At 36.2% G+C, this 15,560-nt stretch overlaps 1 protein-coding gene and 1 long non-coding RNA gene across 2 annotated transcripts in view; one reads left to right on the top strand and one right to left on the bottom strand.

The window, feature by feature from the left end:
• The first annotated feature begins 2,988 nt into the window (after positions 1 to 2,988).
• The window catches only part of LOC122845421, a 15,673-nt gene continuing 3,101 nt past the window's right edge, over positions 2,989 to 15,560 (top strand). The window contains exons 1-2 of the long non-coding RNA XR_006373043.1: positions 2,989 to 3,084; positions 14,369 to 14,470. This is a non-coding gene — a long non-coding RNA (uncharacterized LOC122845421). The remainder of the gene's footprint in view (positions 3,085 to 14,368; positions 14,471 to 15,560) is intronic.
• Positions 7,240 to 9,327, bottom strand: LOC122845381 (tripartite motif-containing protein 16-like). The gene has a single exon (XM_044141634.1). It carries the CDS (start codon positions 9,285 to 9,287, stop codon positions 7,620 to 7,622), a length of 1,668 nt encoding a protein of 555 aa, XP_043997569.1. The 5' UTR covers positions 9,288 to 9,327; the 3' UTR covers positions 7,240 to 7,619.

Raw genomic sequence — 15,560 nt, 5'->3', positions numbered from 1 at the left:
GTTTATTTGTTTAAGTGCTTGATGTTTCTGTTTGACCACACAGCTATGAAATAACTCTCATACCTCCTGTTATCACATCTATTGTTTACACATTACATCACCCACCTCACACTCTGTAACCTCAACGGCCTCATATGAAAGAGGATAACACACACACACACCCACACACACACACACACCCACACACACACACACACCCACACACACACACATATACAGAGGATTGTCGCCATGGATCATGAAGGAAACTCAAGGAGGAGTGAGGGGAGGGTTTGAAGGGGAGGTTAAATCTGATCTGGCCAGTGCTGACGACGGCAGTGTGGCTGCATCCTCACATCAGCCTCACATCAGTGTGAGTGTTATATAACAGTGTGATAAAGCTGCCTTTGGGATCTGACTGTGGCTGCTGAGCCTCTTACCGGTGCGTCAGGTGGAAAGATCTGCCAGCAGTTCTTTATCCTCACCATCATCATCACCATCTATGAAAATGCTCAGTAGAATAATCTGTGAATAAACATTTTGTTTCTATGCTAAATTTTAATGGGGACTATTATGCAAAATTCACATTTGCATGTTTTTTTGTACTTCCATTTAGATCTCAACTGTTTCTGAAAACAGCAAGAGATTAAAAAAAAACACCCACGCATTTTTTGACAATAAATTCATTGGTTTTGGTGTCTGGAAAATAAAAACCTCCAGAATAGAACGTCACGTTCAACAGGCACTGCAATGTTACCTCCAGCCAAACTTGGGGGGCTAGGGGGGTGGCAGCAGCAGTTAATTTGGATTTAAAGGGACAAGATGCCCTAAAACAGAATGAAATCTCTTCATCTAAGAATTATTTTCTTAAAAAAAATGCATTGAACAGCTTACTCAAGGAAGCATAATAGGTCATCTTTAAAGGACCATAAACGTAACATGGAGATGGGCTCACCAATGTAGCAATAGTTATACAGGATGTTTCTGGGGCAACTAAAGGAAGGTCACCGGAAACAAAATGTGCATTCTTGATGTCATAAGAGAAAATAAATGTACTTTACAAAGTTTTGAGGTTTTGGTAATTTGGGTTTGCATGAGGACAGACGGTTGTGTTTCAGATTATTTCCCTTATAACATGGGAGAAATGTCTTGTTATAAGTTAAATAATCTGCCACTGGAACTAGTATTTTTTCAACTTATTGACTGTAAGTTAGATTTGTCTTATTTCAAGTGTACTAAGATATTTGTACTAGAAACCAGACAAAAATAGTTGGTAAGAGTTTCATTCATGTGAGCACAATGTTAGCATAGCCTGACTCTCTGTACATCCATGTCTTTTTGTCTGTCCTGACCTAGATCTCTGACAGTAAACAGCTGCTTCCTAAAGCAACGTCGTGCTGCCATCAGCAGAACGGCCCGAAGAGATAAATGTCAGATTGGAGCTCAGCTGAGCCTCTTGATGCAGCTCAGGGCCTTACAGTTTGTTTAGGAGATCCACGAGCACTTAGCAGCCAACTGCTGCTGCTGCTAATAGTTTGTTCATGGTGTTTATTGTTGTTTTGGCTTTAATTAGTGCAGCCTGAATTCAAACAATACACTTTTATGAAAGTGAGGAACTTATGCCTGCTTCAGTGAAGATAAATTACTAGGAAAAATACATTTTTCAAATGTTAAACCTGGTGGATCATCTGGATTATGAATTTTGGATTTGCTGCAACCAAAACAAAAAATTTATAAACTTCAAAAATTTACAAATTCCCTGAGTTTAGAAGAAGAAAAAAGTAGAAAAATTACATGACTGCCCTTCACAATTTTAATAATAAAAAAAATTAGTTAAGAAAATTTTTTTTAACTGTGTTGGTTGTTTGCTATAGAGATTGCATGTATAAATTTTTTATAGTCAAAAATATTTAATAAAATAATACAACTGACCTAATTTTGCACATTATATTTTTTTATTAATCCTTCCAGGAAAAAACATTAGTAATTATTTGAATCAAGACTGTTCTTTTTACGCAAAATGATGGCATAGATGGAAAAAAGGAATAAATTTACATCAAAATGTTCAGAAATTGTTTAGATTTATCTCAGAGATTCACTAGAAAAAACAAGGAAATTCTGAGCTAAAAAAGTCAAACATTTTCTAGAAAAAAACTCAGAAAGTTTGAGATTAATCTCAGAAATGTTTTATTAAAAGCTTGGAAATGTCCAAAACTCAAACGTTTTTGACTTTTCAGTCATAGAAATTTCTAAGTTTTTTTGAAGAAAATTTCTGAGATTAATCTCCAAATTGTTTTGAGCAGAAACATATTTTCCAGTTTTTTTCTATCTAATATGCAGTTGTAATATCTTACACAGTTAATTTTCCAGACTTATTAATACAACCCACAACACACCTCTGCTGAGAATCAACTTAAAGAGATTTGGATAATCCTTTTCAATGTCAGCTATTGTCAAAGAGTAGGATTACAGGTTCTGGATATTTGTTACATATGACACATGCACACACTAAATCTTTAATGTAGTATAATATTCGTTAGATAAACATATTGAAAACACATTATTTTAACCCAAAAAAGGAAGATACAAAAAGGTTAACATGTTTTTTTTCAACAATGCTTTATTAAGTTGAAGAAATGCAATCTAAGCAAACAGAATATCTTAAATAACAAAAATGAGACCAGGACAATAAATACCTCCAGCAGTTATGGGTAAGAATAAAAGTATGCCATAGATAAATTACCAGTCCATAATACATTCACACAAATGAATTAATTTTATAGAAAATGTTTCAGATTAGCATCAAAATGTCAGAGTTTTTTTGGCAAAATGTTACTCTTCCCTTTGTTTCTATCTATAATGTATAACTGTGTTTGATTTACCTCAGAGATTCACTAGAAAATACAAGGAAATTCTGAGGTAAAAAGTCAAACATTGTTGGATTCATATGTGCAAAAAAAAAAAAAAATCGATTAAACAGTAAACATAAGTTTTCATTACATCCCGTGAAGGTGAGCAAACTTTGAAATGTAACATCACGATTCGTGCGACGGCAAGCGTGGCTGGATAATATCCAGAGGAAACACAAGCTGCTAGCAGTTAGCGGTAAGGACATCTTCAAATGTTTCTAAAAATAAACTGTTAGTCAGTAGCGTTTGAACAAATGGTTGTAAAAATGCTTTTATAGATTTGACAAATTAATTTACACGGAGTATGAAACGTAACTATTTCTCTCAGCAAACACAAATGGTGACTCTTTTCACAAGATATCCTATTGCTAGATGCTGAATTACTACGGTGTCGTACAGCCATTATACATAGGCATGAGAAGTAAATTTCACAAAAATACTCAGAAAGTTTGAGCTTAATCTCAGAAAATCTCTAAAACAAATACTTGGAATTTTTGAAAAGTTAAAAAAATTCAGTTTTTGAAGCGTGAAAAAAAAATTTCTAGAAAATTTCTGGGATTAATCTCAAGCTTTGGGCTCTCCAGCAAATGTTCAACTTTTGAAACTCAAAAATGTCAACATTTTTATTCTAGAAAATTTCTGAGATTAATCTTACATTTCAGAATTTTTTTTGTGGTGGAAATAGTTTTTTTTGTTTGTACCCTAATATGCCGTCATTCTTAACTGGTTTTCCTGAAGAGCAGGTGTTGAGGAAATATAACTATTTTGAGTGTTTAATATAGTTAATCTCACAGCCATGTGCATTTAGGTAGATTGAACATTCTTATCTGGACAAATGTTAGACAGATGTAAGCCAGGAGACAGCCAGGAGGCAAGAGATAAACATTCTCTTGGAGGAGTTTAACCAAAACACTATTCTCTTGAAAGGCTTTAAATTAGGAGGGCCATAAACCATATCTCCCCGGCTCAGAGGTCGAAGGTCGGGAGTTTCTCAGAAGAGGAGAGCTGCGTCTGGAGATGGTTACAGCCTGGTACTAACGTCTAATTTTAATACATCTTTAAATACTAATCGCATGTTTTTGATTAAAGTTTATTATCCAAGTTAGAAGTATTAATCTAGTAGATGATGAATGTATTTGAAAAAATGTATTATCAGGGACAATTTCAGAATCAAAGGAAAATTGTTTGAATTACAAAAAGGAATTCTACCTCATTTTGTTCTGTGACAAGACAAAAATTTAAGTTTTTGGAGATGCTGAAATCAGAAAAGCAGAAAACTAAGTTTAATGAAAAATAACTTATAATTTTAACAAGTAGTAAACGACTTTTGATTTCTGCCATAACTTAGGGGAAGGTCTAAGTTTTTCCAAGGTAGCTTTTGGTTGGTCAAAAACAGGGCTACGCCCTATTTGCATATATTAACAAAAGAAACGCCTTCACTAGAAAAGTGAATGCTCAATAATAAGAATTCAGACAGCTGTTCGATTCTGTTTTTTGCATCAGCTTTCTCCAAAGACGCGTCTTTGTTCTTTTCTTTTAATTCTCTGACTCAGGTAAAGAATGTATTTCTGTTAATTCATTTTTATTCTAGAAAATTTCTGAGATTAATCTTACATTTCAGAATTTTTTTTGTGGTGGAAATAGTTTTTTTTGTTTGTACCCTAATATGCCGTCATTCTTAACTGGTTTTCCTGAAGAGCAGGAAAAGCCTTTAAAAAATGTTATGTAATGCTATTTACTGGTAGTTTATCAAGATTGTGCTTTTCTGGGTTGACTTACTTCCGGTTCTGCCTTGTGGGAACTTCCTGTCGTTGTGGTTTGATATATTAATATCAACTCTAGCCAGCCTTCATTAAAGAAAGGTTGGATGCAAATTTCTTTTTTTCAGATCAAACTGAATTTCCATTGTAAACATTTATGTTTTTCTGGAGAGAAATTTATTATTCTTTTTTGTAGATTCATTTTACACGTTAATTCATTTGATACATGCATTTTTCCATCCAACATGCAGTCTATGATTTCTACTGGCCCCATATCTGAAACCGTACATCAGTAGAAATATCTGGATTAAAAGGGAAGTTTTGTATTCACTTTCCAATAATTGACCAAAAGCAAACTCAGAACCTTTCACCTTCTCCTCACCTGTCTAGATATCCTTTCAAGTAAATATGAACTAATTAATAGATGTGTCTGACAGATGGCTATCAGTCAAAGAACTAATTTGGCTCGACCGCCGCTGCTGTTGCTGCTACTGCTACTGGGGATTAGGTCAGATGACTTTAGATGAGATTAAACCCCCTGTAGAAACATAGAGGAAGCAAGAAGATTACAGAAAATGAGGTAACTGAAATGAGTATTGTTTTTGTTTTTGTAAACTAAAACATAATTTAAGCATCTGCCTGAATAGACATAGTGTTATACTTTCTGAATGGTCTGTTATTTAAAGCCGTAATCCAGTGGGCCCCAATACGTTCCGCCTCCCCCCAACAGAATAACTGTGACAGAGATTTGCAGATATTCTCTCGGTTGAGTTATATAAACAAGAGTTCAAGGAAACAAACAGTCCCACCAGTGGTTTTACTGATTGTTAACTGCTGTGAAATATCCTAATTACTAGGAAATTAGAACTTTGAATTTGTTTTCTGGAGAATATTTCAAGACACCTCTTAGTGTTTCCATTAACCGTAAAACACCAAATGTATGGAAGGTAAGGGATGACAAATGGAATAAATGAATATACCATGAAGTACATACAAGTAAATCTTCCACTAATTAATTAAATCTATCATAAAATGATTAAAAACATCATTAATTAAATTTACCTCAAAATCATTCAAAAGACTTTAGTTTTGTATTTGTGCCCCCACCCCCTTTCCAATAGTAGTCTGTCATGATAACAAATATTGCTGGATAATAAATTGTCATTGCGACAAACACTAATATTGATGTTTTCAACAAATATAATAGTAATGGCATAATAAAGCAAGAACACATTCTCAAATATCAGTAACCTCTGAATTCTAATGAATTTTTAACACTGGAACTGAAGACATTTTAAATATCCAAAATAAATAAAATAATCAACAAAAGCAGCAAATAAGAAGAATGCATTATAAAGTCTCTGTAAACATTTTTTTATTTTTTTTAATGGCAATTGAGACCAAAGCACCAGACTAAAGACTTTTTCCTTCCAGTAAAAAGAGAACTTATTTTGGGTTGTCATGCGATTGATTTATTGCGATAAACCTATGCAAGGGAAGCTATTCTCGTTGGTAAGCAAAGTATGCTAGCTTGAGGTTGGTAGGACTATACAGTAACATTTTCCACCATGTTTACTGTATCTTTTCATTAACATTGGCAGTCGTTTAGCTGTAGCTGGGCTGTAATACCCCCCGCTGTTTACCCTCCTCCCACCATGGGGCTCATCTTCTGACTGCTGACACAGCCATTACTCACCAGTTTAAAGCAGCTCTTTGGCCGTGCAGCTTAGCTAGCTCGTTAAGATTTTGGTGCGGGTGTGTGGTGTGTTAGACGGGCAGGAGTTCAAAGGGTCAGTCCAGTGGGCAGCTGGGATTACCAGCAAACCCACCATCTGCCACCCAAAAGCTGTGATAATCAGAGTGAGGGAATCATTCGCCTGAGTAAATATCACAGACATGTAGAGAACAGGCCTGTTTCTTATCAAAGGACACTGAAGAAAGAAAACTTTTAACTTTAAGGGTTTTTTATGACTGGTACAGTAAAAATATATAGAGATTAAAGGGTCATTTGGGAACAGACAACATCATAAACACACCAATAATCAAGTTCAAAGGATGGTTAGGTTATAAATGATTTACCAGTTTTACAACATCTCACAACTGCTAATCTATTTGGACTTTCACCTACATTGACAGGAAGGCACAGAAATTATAGTGCCACAAACACAAATACTTCTCTTGAAAAATTTTGTAACAGGCTTCTTTAGGACACCAATCATATGAAGAAGTGTGATTTGTATCACTAAGCTGCACACACTAACATAATATTTTTTTTCAAATTTTATTGATAATTGTTGAAACATTCAATGAGAAAAAAGTGGAGAAAAAGTAAAACTAAAAATTCCAACAATATGGACAGGTTGTGGGGATGCAATCCATTTTTATTCATGTCAGATTGTTGCTCCTGTTGTCCCAGTAAACTTTAGATGTGTCGTAATCTTGCTGAAAAGTTACTTCTAAGTTACTTTTGTCTTATTTGAAGTGCACTAAAAACTAGGCCAAAAATATTTGGTAAGATTTTGTATTTTTGGAGCAAACATCAAAATATGTCAACAAATATATTAAAGCACAATTATCTGAGCCGAGACAAGTTCAGATTTTTATTTGTAGAAACATTTCTGTATCACATAATAATGAAAGAAAACATCAGCAGTGGTTATCTTTATGGCTTCTTTAACACAAAGAACTGAAAAGTTACTTGTACGTTAGTTGAGTCTTTCTTTGAAGTGTAATAAGATATTAGCACTTTACGCTAGACAAAATACATCAATACAAATATTAAGGCAAAACTATTAAAGCCTAAACAAATTTAGATTTTCATGTGGAGACATTTTTCTGTCATAACAGAATGAAAGAAAACATTAGCAGCTTTATAGATTAAATTACATTTAAACCGGAAAACTAAAGAACAGCAGAGCCGAGACATCAGAACAATGAACCCTGATCAGCAATCAGAGAGAAGAAAGAAAATCTATCTGAGTTTACAAAACACTGCTGAGTCCTCAGTGTAACCAACATCAACTCCAGCCAGTAGCGGTTCAGTGAATCTGGTCTGGACTCTGTGGAGGAGAGTCATGGTTTCAGAGACGCTGTAGAAGGACAGAATACCTGCTCTGTGATCCAGGTACACTCCGACTCTGGAGGAAACTGGACCTGAGATGGGGGTCCAGATGTTGTTGTGACCAACTTTAAAACTGTTTTTGGAACAGTGTAATACCCAAGATTTGTCATTAAATCCAAATCCACATTCATTCCTCCATCCTGCTCTGCTGATATTCTTGTATGCGACTGATATACAAACCTGAAACCGATTCAATTCCACCTCCCAGTAACAACGTCCAGTAAGACTTTCTCTACTCAGAACTTGATAACATCCAGTGAATCTGTCTGGATGTCTAGAATAGGACTGACTTTGACTTATCAGTGTCACCTTCCTGTTCCCCTCTGATAGTCCCAGCTCTCTGTGTACTGTGTTTGGATCCAGAGTGATTTCACATGAACATTTTAGGAATCCAGCTCTGCTCTTTGGTTCTGGTTCCGACAGTAGAACATCCACCTCAGATACCATCAGTAAGATGTTTGTCCATGATTCTCTCAGGACGTCTTGTAGTTTCTCTCTGAGCTCTGACACAGCTGCTGTCACGTCCTCAAAGTATCTCAGAGGACGGATGTTGATCCTGGATGAGTGTGTAGACTCACTGAGTGCTGGCAGTGAGGGGTAGTTGAGGAGAAACTGGTTGTGATCCTCTGTGTGTGAGAGCTGCTCCAGCTCAGCGTCTTTCCTCTTCAGCTCAGGGATCTCCTGCTCCAGTTTCTCCAAAAGCTCTTTGACTCGACTCACTTCAGTTTCCTGCTGGGATCTGATCTGCTGCTTCACCTCAGAGCTTCTTTTCTGGAGGAGACGGATCATCTCAGTGAAGATCTTCTCACTGTCCTCCTCTGCTTTATCAGCAGAGTGATTGATGGCCTCCACTTCCTGTTGAAGCAGCTTCACATCTTTCTCTCTGTCCTGGATTCTCTGCTGGATGTTTCCTCGTCTCTCCTCCAGCTCTCTCTGCCTCTCAGTCCTTTCTGCTGCAGCTGAGACTGTGTCATGACCTTTATGTTCATCCATGGTGCAGAGATAACAGATACACTTCTGATCAGTGCGGCAGAAGATCTCCAACAACTTATCATGCTTAGAGCAGATGTTGTCCTGGAGGTTCTTGGACGGCTCCACCAGCTTGTGTTTCTTAAAAGCAGCTGAATCATAATGAGGTTGAAGGTGTTTCTCACAGAAAGAGGCCAGACAGACCAAGCAGGACTTGATGGCTTTCAGTTTTCTTCCAGTGCAGAAATCACAGGCCACATCTTCATGTCCAGCATAGCAGTGGTCAGCAGGAGCAGCTTGGAGTCCAGTCTTCTTCAGCTGCTCCACTAAAGCTGCTAGCATGGTGTTCTTCTTTAGCACTGGCCTCGGTATGAACCTCTCCCTGCACTGAGGGCAGCTGTGGATCCTCTTCTGATCCTCTTCATCCCAGTGGGTTTTAATACAGTTCATACAGTAGCTGTGACCACAGGAAGTAGTCACCGGATCCTTCAGTAGATCCAGACAGATCAAACAGGAGAAAGTTTCTCGGTCGAGCTGATTCTGCTCCATTTCTGCTCTAAGTTGCAGTGACTGTGTGAGTTTCACTTCCTGAAAACAGAAACAGGGTTGAAGTTTGATCTTTGACTCTTGTCTGCAGAGAGGCTGCAGCCAATCAGCTTTCACGTTCAGCAGATATTGGATCCATCCAGCTTTAAGGTGTGTCTAAGAGCAGGAATATCAGACTTAGGGAAAGTCCGGTAGATTATTAACCGAATGAAAATTACATCCAACAGTACAGGTGTATTGGGTTTAGAACAAGATAAGAATACAAGTGATAAGAATGAACAAAGCCCTACAAACATAAATACTGCTCTTGAAAAAAAAATGTGACACACTTCTTTAAGACACCAATCACACAAGTAAGTGAAATTTGTATCACTAAGCTGCATACACTAACTGAATTTAATTATATTTTTAACTTTATTGATAATTATTGATACTGTCAGTGAAACAAACAAGAGAAAATATTAAAACTATTAACCCCAACAATATGGACAGTTTGTAGTTATGAGGAACTAAATGTATTTCATTTTAACTCCGGTCAGATTGTTAATACTTTCATATATATTAGACATGTATCTGATTTTCTCCAGCATTATATAAAACCTTCCAAAGGAAATATTTAGAATATAGAATAGAATAGAATAGAAGTACTTTATTCATCCCAGCAGGGAAATTACTTTGCAGTTGCAGCATAGAGACAAAACACAGTGACAACTACCACTGAGTAGTAGTTGTAGATAAAATAAAATAAAATATAAAATGCTATAAATTGTAAAATTGTAAAATGCTGTAAAATATAAAATACAACTTCCGGAGTTTTGATGATGAAACTCAATTTATTGTGACAATGAAGAAAACATTTTCCAAATTTCTCTGTAATAAAGTTGTTTTATTGAAGAAAGTCAAAGAAGTAGAACAGCAGACATTTAGTTTTGGGATCTAAAAGCAGACATTTAGTTTTGGGATCTAAATCCAAAGAATTGAGAAGAAAAACACATCAGTTCTGAGTTGATGTTGGTTCAACTTTTCTTCTCTGGATCACAATTAAGAAAACAGAATCAAGTTCAGTTCACTTCAATCTCAAATGATTTAAACAAGAACATTTGTTTTGCAGAACACTGGAAGAGAAACCAGAAAACTGCAAAAACACAAAATCTTACCAAGTATTTTTGTCAAGTTTCCAGTCAATAATTCCTTAATATTGATGAAAAAGCGCTAGTTGTTTCACTTGTAATAAGACAAATGTCCCACAAGTGAAATAATCTACAAGAGGAACTAGGGCTTTTTCCATCAGTATTAAGGGATTATTGACTAAAAACAAGCTAATATATCTTGCTTCAAGATTACATCTAAATTAGTTTTTTTTTTTTATTAATTTTTTTTAATTAATTAATTTTTTTAAATTGCGCTAAGATATTTGCACTAGAAACTAGACCAACAATACTTGGTAAGGTTTTGTGTTTTTACTGTGAACATCCAAATACACCAATGCAAATATTTAAAGCACAACTTTTAGAGCACAGAGAAGTTAAGATTTTCTTATGGATAAATGTCGCAATGTAATAAAATAATGAAAGAAAATATTAGCAGTTATTTCTTTTATGGCTCCTGGAACACAGAAATACATTTAAACCAGGTGAAGCAGCAGATCAGATCCCAGCAGGAAACTGAAGTGAGTCGAGTCAAAGAGCTTTTGGAGAAACTGGAGCAGGAGATCCCTGAGCTGAAGAGGAAAGACGCTGAGCTGGAGCAGCTCTCACACACAGAGGATACTTTTGAGAAAAAGTGTAAATGTGAGTGGTGATTTGGGGTAGTTGACCTCTGATGACCTCTGGAAACTTTTATCTTTAAAATGGTAGCGGCACAAAATATTTTTTTTCCTGCAGAAATCAGTAAAACGTTTGATATCAATTTTGTTTCATTTGAAGAAGGTGGAGGGGCAACTTCACTCAAATGGTGAACCTTGGTTGCATATTTTCACTAAACATATCCAACCTTTTCCTCATCATTGTTTGATCCAGTTTGATGTTAGACTCCAACTGGACCCAAATCCTGCAACCCAGCTTGAGTTAAATTTAGTGACTGTAATAATTATGATGTTCTCTGTAATCTGACCAGTAATGGTCAGATTTATTTCTGAATGACACAGATGCTGTTCTAAATGAGTAATGCAAACAAAATGCGGAGCTTACGGCTCAGTTCAAACAGATGCTTTTTCCCGCCTTCAATGCTTCGCATTGTTGTCTAATCGGCTCAGCTGTAATTAAAGCAATAGCCACTTCCTCGTTTTTAATATTATCTTCAAATCGTGAAATCCCCAACTGTCATCATCCTGCAGCAGCGTTAAAATCATAAAGAAACTTCACTGATGCTCCTTGAGACAGTCAGCTAATGCTCTATTAACTCAGTAGTGGAGTCCAATGTTTTTCCAAAGTGGGGCCTCAAGGGGGCGCTGTGAGGGTCTCAGAAAGTTGGAGGAAGATAAGAAAAAATATGCAAAAAAAAATCCTGTAGATTTTTTAATATTTAATTTTTGTTTGCTTTTATTCAACCTTTTTTAAATTATTTTTTAAAAATTAAATATACATTAAAATAATTGATTTAATTGTTACATCTGATGCTCATCTTCTGATGAAGTTTATCAAAATGCTGCTTTTCAAACAGGCAACAAAAGTAAAAGTCAAAAATCTCCTGCTGCAAAAAAAAGTCAAAAAACTCCTGCTGCTGCTGCAAAATAAAGGTCACACAGTTACTAAAATAAAACTTGACGTGATTAACGTTATATTTTCTGATGAAAAATTTTAGTATTTAGTAATAAAATCAAAATATATAATCTGATCAATTTCTCACCACAGATCTCCTGGCCAACTGGATTAAGAAGATATGAGGCAGCATTTATGCTAAATCAATTTAATAATTGTTGAAGTGAATAAAAAACATTCTAAATGTTGATGTTTGTTGGCCTGTCACAATAAGCAATAAATCAATTAAAGATCAATTTAAAAAAAATATTTTTAAATTAAAAATGAAATTATTTCCATTTGCATTATTTATTGTTTCTCTTGATGGGCTCCCACCTTATCGTGGTGGAGGGGTTTGAGTGACCCAGTGAATGTAGGAGCTACTCTGTCTGGCGCTTCATGCCCCTGGTAAGGTCACCTAAGGCAGACAGATTCTAGGTGAGGAACCAGAGTGCAGCCTGATTTTGTTATGATTAACAAAACAGCTGGAGCCAGGTTCCCTTGCCCGGACGCAGGTCACCATAACCCCACTCTGGAGCCAGGCCAGGAGGTGGGGAACTCTGGCGAGCGCCTGGTGGCTGGGCTCAGACGAAGAGGAGACGTGGATCAACCACCTGTGGTGATGGGTTTTGGCCGAGATCCGGCGATCGGCAATCCGATCCTCGGCTGCAGAAGTTGGCTCCTGGAACGTGGAATGTTTCCTCTGGTGTGGAAGGAGCATGAGTTACTGTGTGAGGTTGAGAGGTTATAGAAATGGTCAGTCTTACCTAATGGATGGATGAATCGTTTCTCTATTTTTCTCTTCAGTATTGTGATTTTTTTTTAAGGACTCCTTTGTTTATAGAAACTTCAGAATTCATTTTATTTGTTGTTCCTGTTTGTTCATTTATTTGGAATATTTAAAATGTCTTCCAGTTCCAGTTTTAAATTTTCAGTAGAATTTAAGGTTTATTGATCTTTGAGTTTGTGTTCTTGCATTGAAAATATTCTCAAAATAACAGTGTTATTGTTTAAAGCAATAACTTCTGGGACAATTTATCGTCCATCAGTATTGGTTATTGTGACAGGCCTAGATGTTAGACTACATATTTTGTAGCACTGTCTGTAGGTTTGCTATGGGGGTTAATGCTCTTTAAGGGGAGAAGGCATGGAAAAGTTTGGGAATCCCTGTCGTAGTAAACAAACATGGCCTCCAGAGGGAACGAGCCTGTCTGATCCGGTGAGGACCGGCAGCCCTCTGAGGTCAGCACAGTGGTCATTCATTGTCCTGTTGTCCGGTGTGATGCTGCAGCGCGGCGTCAGTGGAGGATTAGCGAGCTCTGGCACATGTCAGGGAGTGAGAGTGAGGGCTGAGCGTGCCGGTCAGACCGAGCCTCATGGGGCTCAGAGCCACTATCACAGGACTGAGCGCGCTCCACACATGGAGGGCAGCATGTCTCCTATGACGCAGGTCAACATAATGTATGAGGAGTTTCCACACGTGAGACTCACCTTCAGGATATCGTTTGAATAAAAAGTTTAATCCATCCATAATTCCTTAATTCTGAGTCTGACTTTTTCCTACTGAGATTTTTTTGGAGGAAAGAAATCCTCCCAAAAAAATTTGGAAGATTTCTGAATGGAAATAAAAAGTGTTTTATTGGATTAGCTTGAATTATTTGGGGGAAAAAAACAAGAAATGTTAAAATGTCTATGTAGTAAAAGCAAGATGTTTAAAAAAACACACGTAAAATCCGTGTTTTTGTTCTTCCATTTGGGTCTCTACTGTTTCTATAAGCAGCGCAGGGAACTTAAAAAAAAGTACTAATCTGTTTTTTGGCAATAAAGTAATGCTTTTTGGTGTCTGGAAAAGGAGCCATTTCAAAAACCTCCAAAGTTTTAAGTCGCAAGTTCTGTTTCCTAGCAACCGCAGCAGAGTTTCGTCTGGCCAGCAGCAACGTATTTGGATTTAAGGTGACAAGATTCTCTAAAACAGCTTTTTCTGAAGGGAGATCAAAGTAGGCAGAACTGACTCATTATCTAAGGATTTTATAAAGTTGAGACCCAAATTGAAGTATAAAAATGTGAACAATGTGAATTTTGCTCTATAAAGCTTTTTAGATAATTTTACCTGAGATGGCAATCTTGATTTATTGTTCTCATTACAAAATCAAAAACCGACTTAAGATGCTAGCAGCTAAAACCTGAATCTTACTGAGCTTTTCCCTTCCTTTTCTTCACCTTGGAGTTGGTTGCTGCCATGTAATCAGGATGGGAACTCGAGCTGTGCTTCACTGGGTCTCAGCCTGCCCACTCATTATCTTATCTCCCTTTGTTAACCAGCAGTAATTCCCCCTCTCTTGATAGATGATGTCTCTGTCCGATTACACCAAGACAAAACCCTAGAAGATCGCCTTTCGCTCCTGTGGCCGACTCCACGAGGTACAACGACCTGCTGGGGATGTCGAGGTGATTTCACGCCAAGTTTGGATTATTTTTAGTGGCAAAATTCAACCAATAAACAGGAACGTTAATTACAAATGTGTGCCATTGCAATAGAGTAGGGCTACAAGACTTTTAGTAATAAATTATCATTATTCTGACAGTTAATCAGTTGGATAAAAAAAAAGGCAAATACACATTTATTGGCAGTTTTATACACTATTATAAATACATTAAAATATTCAAATAAGCCAAGTTCAATTCCTTTTTAAATAGCAAAGTGAACATTTTATTGCTTAAAATGCTACAACATTGCATTCCTTTAGTGATTCTCTTATTCGTAGCAAAGAAAACATCTGCAGCTAAAAAAAATACTTTTAACATCATCATGTGAAAAACACTTTCTGTTCTTTCTTTCTGTCACGGTAAGGAAATAAAAATAATTATGAGGATAAAGTTGTACAAGAATAAAGTTGACATAAATGAAATTAAAGAATAAAGTCATAATATTACTTTATTCTGGTTTTATTAGTATTTTATTCTGAAAGTATAAATTTATGCTTGTGTTATTACAGGTTTGTCCTTGTATTATTTTGACTTTATTCTTGTAATTTTATGACTTTATTTTCTTATCGTGGCCATGATACACCGTCATACAATAATACAGTGTAGGGCTGATAGATTCAGCACTTTAATAATTGGATAGGAAAAGGTTGTTTATTTTCTGTTTTTTATTTGTTCCACAGAATGTGAGCCAGGGTTTCTTAAGCTTTTCCTGGTACAACAAACAAAAAACGTTTTTCAGTCGTTTGCAAATTGTATAATTATTATTTTTTTGCACAGTCTTGGCTAAATTTGTGTCGAGTCTTCAGCAAATGTACTTTTTTTTGTCTATATACACCATTTACCGATTATTCACTTACTAAATTAGTTGACAATTATTTCAATAATCAATTGATCGTTTCAGAAGCTTTCATTTTCATTGGCTGAAACTCTGTGCTGTAGTTGAGTTCCTCATATTTGATTGATCTGTTTGTTAATTTCCTGGATGCACTTACGGAGACACTGAAAAGCCTGTAAGATAATGAGTTTAACCTCCTACTGTTACAATATGATC

The sequence above is a fragment of the Gambusia affinis genome, linkage group LG02, assembly GCF_019740435.1.
Source record: "Gambusia affinis linkage group LG02, SWU_Gaff_1.0, whole genome shotgun sequence".
NCBI lineage: Eukaryota > Metazoa > Chordata > Actinopteri > Cyprinodontiformes > Poeciliidae > Gambusia > Gambusia affinis.
Note: the sequence above shows the minus strand (reverse complement) of the source record. Positions and strands in the feature narration are given on the sequence as shown.